This window comes from Vespa crabro, chromosome 15 (assembly GCF_910589235.1).
Source record: "Vespa crabro chromosome 15, iyVesCrab1.2, whole genome shotgun sequence".
Taxonomy (NCBI): domain Eukaryota; kingdom Metazoa; phylum Arthropoda; class Insecta; order Hymenoptera; family Vespidae; genus Vespa; species Vespa crabro.
The window spans coordinates 2,723,115-2,730,614 of NC_060969.1; the positions used below are offsets into that span (position 1 = coordinate 2,723,115).

Consider the following 7,500-nt stretch of genomic DNA (forward strand, 5'->3'; position numbering starts at 1 on the left):
CTTGGGAGACATCTATGAATAAAATATGAACTACAAAGATAATAAGGAAATACTGTCCTCATTATTCGACTATTGAATGGATGTATAAGCTTGTTTAAGTTATATCCTTTTGACATAATTAAAATTGTATATAATAATAATAATTGAGTTTGGGTGACAGAAATCCCTTCGTTGATATCTTATTTTAACAAAGTAAACATACATAATTAATTAATTCAATCTATTCCATGCATAAATTATTTTTACAATAATCAATTCACGAATTCGCTTCCACAAATCCAAAGAATAATAGAATCTGTATAATAGTCTTTTGTTTTACTAATCATCGATAAAAAAATAATTTTCAATTTATCCACCATCAAATTCGAGTCTTATCGACCGCCAGTAATATCGATATATTTTACTATCGATCAATTTTATTAAGGCAATTATTTGTATTATATATTCCAATAGAGTTAATCAAATATGAATATTACTAATTATTATTATTAATCAATACTATTTAGAAAAGATTTGACCATATAAGCGTCATCCGACTGTAGGCACCTAATGTACTATTGTTTAAATATTATTTTATCCAACTCCGCATATTATTTAAATAAATATAAAATTATCGAAAGTATTAATTTTCAAATATTCACGTTTAAAAAGAGAAAGAGAGAGAGAGAGAGAGAGAGCTTCGATGTTTACTCGTTGGAATACAGAATAAAACTGATGCGTTAATCGTCAAAGTCAATCAAAGGTTTGTTTATGTTGATATTAGATGAAAGTAACGACTTCAAATTCAAAATTTAATCGTATTGAAATATTAAATAAAAACTATTTTATATTTGAGGAGTATTCCGTGCTTTGTAACGTTTAAGCGAATATACTATTGTTTAAATATTAATTTATTCAACTCCGCTATCAGGTTTACTTCTCGAAATACGAAACATAAATAAATCAAAAACCGTAAATGTCATTGATATACTTGTTTTTGTTTCTTTTTTTATAAAATTTATCTTGACACAATGATATAATATTTAATAATAATACGAATAATTTTAATATTTAATGGATGTTAAGGTTATTAGCTTTGTAATGTTTAAACTATTACACGATTGTTAATTTAGATGTTAATTATACTCTGCTTCTACGTATACATTTTATATTGTTAAAGTGAATATATATATATATATATTTCCCTTCTACTTCGTTTTCTTATCATTATACTCATTATTATTACAATATTAGTAGTAGTTCAATAGTATTAATAATAGTAGCAGTGGTAGTAGTGATAATAGTTTCAAATGAACGTAAAACGAGAGAATGTCTTTTTGTTCTTATAAAAAAAAAAAAAGAAAGAAAAAAGATTGAATCGTAAGAGAGATAATATAAAACTCGATTATTACAAAGTTATTTTGTTTATCCACGAACGAACTATGACAATAGAATTTTTTTACATATAACGATAAAATTTGATGTTTCCTATTATATTTATTATTTTATATATTTACCTTAATTCAAAATATACGAAGAAATATCTGTGTGTATATATATATATATATATGTACGTACATTTGTTACAGTGAGAAAAACGAATTCTGTAAGATAAAAAGAAACATTGAGAACGTTAGACGAAGGTACTTGCTTTCTTATTTTTCTATCTCGCTTATTGATTGGTCCATGGTTATCGTTCTCTGATTGGTCCTCCTCTTGCAAGGTTCTCACAGGTATTCACAGATGAATACGTTCGTCCAATGAGAATCGTTTTAACAAATTTTAAAACAATAGCGCGAATTTATTAATTATGCGAAGAGAACGTGAGATTCTATGTTTAAAAAATAAAACTATCAAATAAAAAATAAAAGTTAAAAATTTTAATAAAGAATATTGTTGAAGGACATGTATTATGTAAAATATTTTATATTCGCTCTCTCTCTCTCTGTCTCTCTCTATTGGAAAATAATTTAAGTTACTTTATAATTTTACATTAATGAAATTTTATGATATTGTCATTATTATTATTATTATTACGAATGTTGAGTGCCACGAAATAAGTTAACAATAAATCGAGAAATGGCACTAACAAACAGACTTCAATTAAAAACACAGTGACTAGTTGATACTAATTGGTAATAAAAAGGGTCTATTTTTTTCTATTATTTCTTATCTTCTTCCTGAAAGGAGTGGCTCCCATTTAATTCGCGAGCCAAGTTTTCTCTTCGATCAATCTTTGTGTCCCTTTTTTTTATATGATGTAGTATTTCTACTAACCTATTCTGTTCGTGACTTCAACAATTTTTAATTTTAAATTCCTGAAGATCTTTAGAATAAATAATTAATATTTCTTTAAGGATTTTGTCCTAAACTTCTCTTCTCTCTCTTCCGCTCCATCATTACCTCCAACTTGATATTATCGTTTTTTGTTGGTAATATATATTCTAAGTACAGTTATAAAACGTCAAAAAACATTAACAAACGTAACATGTGAACGTGAATCAAGAGAATGATTATTGAATTTTTTTTTTTAATTTTGCAAAGTTTTGGAAGAGATTTTTCTTCGGTCTTTCGAATAAAAATAATTAATGTATTTTATATGTTTATATTTTTTATGGGGAAAAATATTTTCGGGAATTTTTGTTTTTAATTATATTATGACGGGCTGAATCCGGTGGTACTGCAATACCGGCTCAACCCCCGGCAGAGGCGGAGCAAGCCCCAGCCTTCCGCCAAATTCCAAAAATCTAGCTAATATTCTGGCTGCTCTATGAGCAGCGTATCAGATATTAAGCTGATAAGAACAGATACTACACTTTGATCTTAGCCATAGGCCGAGAAGCGATAACGTTCAGTCTTTGAAGTCGTTTATATAAGCTTCTTCATGTCGTAAAATGGTATTGAATATACTGCGACACGTAGTGGTCATATTGCGTATTATTTCTATTTTTGGCGGATATTCACAGAACTAATGACAAGTACGATCATTTGGACAACATTTATACAATTATAATAATAATAATAATAATAATAATAATAATAATAATAAAAATTATAATCAAAGAGTCGGACGTAAAAATGATATTTTTTTACAAGAACAATATTTTGCGACTTAAATGTAAATTTATTTTCGTAATATAAAGAATACTATAAATCATAGATTTCTTTTTTATTGTATTTTTTCATAGTATAAAAGAGCAACAGAAATAATATTGTTTTTGATTAAAAAATACTTACGAGTGATTTGTTTTTATAAGTCAAGAAACTGAAAAAAAATACATTGCAATTTTCATTTGTTTCTTCGTTATTGAACATAAGCAACTCTTAAGGAAGTATTAAAGATTGTATTAAAAATAAAAAATTATCCGTTACGAGAGATAAATAGAAAGAAATATTATATATACATATATAGATTATTTTCTTCGTATCTCTTTTTCTTAATTTTGCAAAAGTTCATTTCAAATGTCATTTCGAGTAGTATATCTGAAGAGTGATAATTATGTGCGACATAAAAATACGCAGTCCATAAGATTAGTTCAGTCGCCCGTGAACGATGTAGAAGTTATTATAGATGTATACGCTTATTTCCGTTTATATTTTTCCTTTTTTCTTTTTTTTTTTTTGCCAATAATAATTACTAGTTAAATTTAGCGTTATCAGATTGTGAGAGGAAAAAAAAAAAAAGAAAAAAATCAAATAATAATGCGAATGGAAAAAGTAATGTGGTTGTTGAGGTTAGTTTAGATTAGAAACAGGTCGATATATTTTATTATAAAACATAACTCTTGTCACGTGTATATCCAGAATCGTAGTGGGAATAAAGTAAAATATAATTGTCTGAATTTAACAGCGTGATATATTGTTAAGTTTTTGTTTATTTACAAGTGAACGTTAATCATTATAACGATGGATTTATCAATGGTACCATTAACGGCCCTATCCATAAGAACTAAAAATACTATTTCTAACCTATTAAATCCTACAAAATTTCTTCCATGCGATAATGGTTTACCCAGGTAATCATTATTTTATTTTAACTTCGTTTTTCGTTTTATAAGAACAATGAAATATTTTATCAGATCTACATTTTTTTTTAATGTCATAAATATTATTCATTATATCATTGTTGCGCTATAGAGATTGGAGAGGTCTAGCACATTTAGCAAATATAGAAGGTGAACTTTTACCTTTGGTGTCGTCTCATTCTGATCAAACTATGTTTATTCTAAACACTGTTATAAAAAGAAAAAGTAATGATGATATTGCAAACTTACTACATATGTTATCTACACTAGAAAGATGGGATATTATTGATGATATTCAACAATTCATCGGTTAGTAATTTTCATTCTATATTTGTACTTATACTATAACTATATCAATATTATACCGATTTGTACTAATACTATGCGATAAGTATAATAAAATATATAAAATTTAAATAAATCTAAATTATAAAAACCTAGATAAATTAAAATATAAATAAAACATAATTCATATTACAGATGAGGATATTAAAAAATATTTAGAATGTTTGGAAAAATCTCAAATAACAATTGAAGCGATCGAGGAAAATGTCGATACTAAAATATTAACAGTAGGTTAGTATTAAGATTATATTCTATCTATTTTACCATATGTTATCATGTCGTTTCTTTTATATTTTATAGATGATATTTATAGAATTAAACAAGGTTTAGAAAATCAGAGATATGATGCTTTTGTATTGTATGCGAATGAAGATATTGACTTTGCAAATGAAATGATAGATCAGCTTGAAAAATTCAACATAAAAGTAAGAATGATCAGTAATATTAAAAATTATATTATAATATAAAATAATATTATAATCTTTTTTATGAAATATTTGTAGCTTTGTGTAAAGGATCGAGATTTAATAGGAGGTATTAGTTTTGAACATGAGGCTGTGATGACTCTTATATCAGAGCGTTGTAATAGAATGATCATAATAATATCTCCTAATTTTTTTAAGAGTTCTGCAAACGAGTTTTTTTTGAATTATGCTCAAGCTGTAAGCATTGGTAGGTATCAAAAGTTAAAAAAAATATATATATATATATATTTATATAAAAGTGTTTTATACATTCTTGATATTCATAAATTTTATCCCATAGATAAGCGTCAGAGGAAAATTATACCTTGTTTATACAAACAGTGTGTACTACCGATTCAACTTAGGTATATGTGTATTCTTGATTATACTCGAGTCGGTTTATATGATTTTTGGGGACGATTAAGAGATTCCATCCAGGTTTCAAATACATTACATAATGAAAATATAAAGGAGCAAAAACTATTAAAAATAACATTAAAACAAGAAACTAAAAAAGAAAGTCATGAAACCATTCCTTATTTGCCGTCTCTGGATAATTTAAGTACATTAGATATTACAACAGATTCAACGGATATAAGCCAAGATAAATCTAAAGAAAATAAGTCCAAGAAGAAAAGATTTAAAAAAATTAAGACAATTAAAAAGATGCTGTTAAAGTCATGAGAGATAAAATATCTTTCAATAATTATGTAAAAATTCATTTATATAATGTACATATGTAAATATGCAAATCTGTGACTATATATATATATATATATATATATATTTATATACATACATGTGTGTATGTGTGTATATAGAATATTTTACTTGACTTGGATACTTCAAGTGTCTCACGCTGCTTTTGACGATAGAATACAATGTAAATAAAAGAAGTATTTTTCTGTAATATCTATACTTCAATTTTATACCTCATATTAGAAAATTTACAACTTTATATTCATAGTAAATTAATATTTATTGTTTATAATACTATTTCTTTAATATTTAAAAAACCAAGAACTATAAAATATATATTTTTAAGAGAATTAATATTATACTCTTGCAATTAATATCCTAATGCAATTAATATTGTTCTTTCCTCTTCTTTCTCCACCGCCTCCTCTTCTTTTTCTTCTCTTCGTCCTGCGACTTTACTTCTTCTTCTGTATGTTCTCGACGCGAGATTGCGAGGACTACGTCTACGTTCTTGACGACCGAAATTTTCATGACTTCGTTGACGGCGATAATGGCTATTATCTTTGTTCTGCTTTTGACTTAGACGATAGACCCATTTATGAACGTTTTTAACATTCTGCTGGACCGTTATTTAATTAAATTATTTTTACAAGTAATCAATCCACAAGTTTGCTTTCACAAATCCAAGTAATAGTTTACAACGAATATCGTCGATATAATAATCTTTTGTTTTACTAATCATCGATAAAAAAATAATTTTCAATTTATCCACCATCAAATTCGAGTCTTATCGACCGCCAGTAATATCGATATATTTTACTATCGATCAATTTTATTAAGGCAATTATTTGTATTATATATTCCAATAGAGTTAATCAAATATGAATACTACTAATTATTATTATTAATCAATACTATTTAGAAAAGATTTGACCATATAAGCGTCATCCGACTGTAGGCACCTAATGTACTATTGTTTAAATATTATTTTATCCAACTCCGCATATTATTTAAATAAATATAAAATTATCGAAAGTATTAATTTTCAAATATTCACGTTTAAAAAGAGAAAGAGAGAGAGAGAGAGAGAGAGAGCTTCGATGTTTACTCGTTGGAATACAGAATAAAACTGATGCGTTAATCGTCAAAGTCAATCAAAGGTTTGTTTATGTTGATATTAGATGAAAGTAACGACTTCAAATTCAAAATTTAATCGTATTGAAATATTAAATAAAAACTATTTTATATTTGAGGAGTATTCCGTGCTTTGTAACGTTTAAGCGAATGTACTATTGTTTAAATATTAATTTATTCAACTTCGCTATCAGGTTTACTTCTCGAAATACGAAACATAAATAAATCAAAAATCGTAAATGTCATTGATATACTTGTTTTTGTTTCTTTTTTTATAAAATTTATCTTGACACAATGATATAATATTTAATAATAATACGAATAATTTTAATATTTAATGGATGTTAAGGTTATTAGCTTTGTAATGTTTAAACTATTACACGATTGTTAATTTAAATGTTAATTATACTCTGTTTCCACATATACATTTTATATTGTTAAAGTGAAGAAATATATATATATATATATATATTTCTCTTCTATTTCGTTTTTTTATAATTATACTTATTATTATATTTTGATATTATATATCGTTATTACAATATCAGTAGTAGTAGTAGTAGTAATAATATTAATACTAAGATGGACTACTCTTATATTGTAAACCAGAAAAAAAAAGAAAGAAGAAAAGAAAAATAACGCTGGAATTTCTATTTGATATAGATGATGTGGAAACAAAAACTCGCATTTTGATATTATTATAAAACCTAGGGTTTGATGAACGGCCTTAATGCATAAATATTATCACAAAATGGTTTTATGATGTATATCTATATATTTTTCTTTTTATTAAAAAATAGCAATACAAAATCTTCTTTATTTTATTTTCAATACAACATTTCGACTTCGAGCAT

At 25.7% G+C, this 7,500-nt stretch overlaps 2 protein-coding genes and 1 non-coding gene across 4 annotated transcripts in view; 2 read left to right on the plus strand and 1 right to left on the minus strand.

Moving 5' to 3' along the window:
* LOC124429646 (peroxisome biogenesis factor 2) overlaps positions 1-163 on the plus strand; it is a 2,461-nt gene extending 2,298 nt beyond the window's left edge. Inside the window, exon 3 of the mRNA XM_046975205.1 lies at positions 1-163. This exon is cut by the window's left edge and continues 988 nt beyond it. The gene's annotated coding sequence lies outside the window, so the exon portion shown is untranslated.
* Positions 164-2,634: 2,471 nt separating this feature from the next.
* LOC124429685 lies at positions 2,635-2,825 on the minus strand. The gene has a single exon (XR_006943511.1). It is a non-coding gene; the product is annotated as a U2 spliceosomal RNA (small nuclear RNA).
* A 423-nt stretch (positions 2,826-3,248) lies between these two features.
* Positions 3,249-7,500, plus strand: part of LOC124429645 (myeloid differentiation primary response protein MyD88-like) — a 4,493-nt gene continuing 241 nt past the window's right edge. The window contains exons 1-7 of one of the 2 annotated variants that reach the window (XM_046975204.1): positions 3,249-3,713; positions 3,865-3,995; positions 4,117-4,313; positions 4,485-4,580; positions 4,650-4,774; positions 4,853-5,021; positions 5,115-7,500. The exon at positions 5,115-7,500 is cut by the window's right edge and continues 241 nt beyond it. In XM_046975204.1, coding sequence (XP_046831160.1) covers positions 3,886-3,995; positions 4,117-4,313; positions 4,485-4,580; positions 4,650-4,774; positions 4,853-5,021; positions 5,115-5,497 — 1,080 coding nt within the window. In that variant the 5' untranslated portion in view covers positions 3,249-3,713; positions 3,865-3,885 and the 3' untranslated portion in view covers positions 5,498-7,500. Of the gene's footprint in view, positions 3,996-4,116; positions 4,314-4,484; positions 4,581-4,649; positions 4,775-4,852; positions 5,022-5,114 lie in introns of both variants that reach the window. The other variant, XM_046975202.1, reaches the window with a different exon arrangement.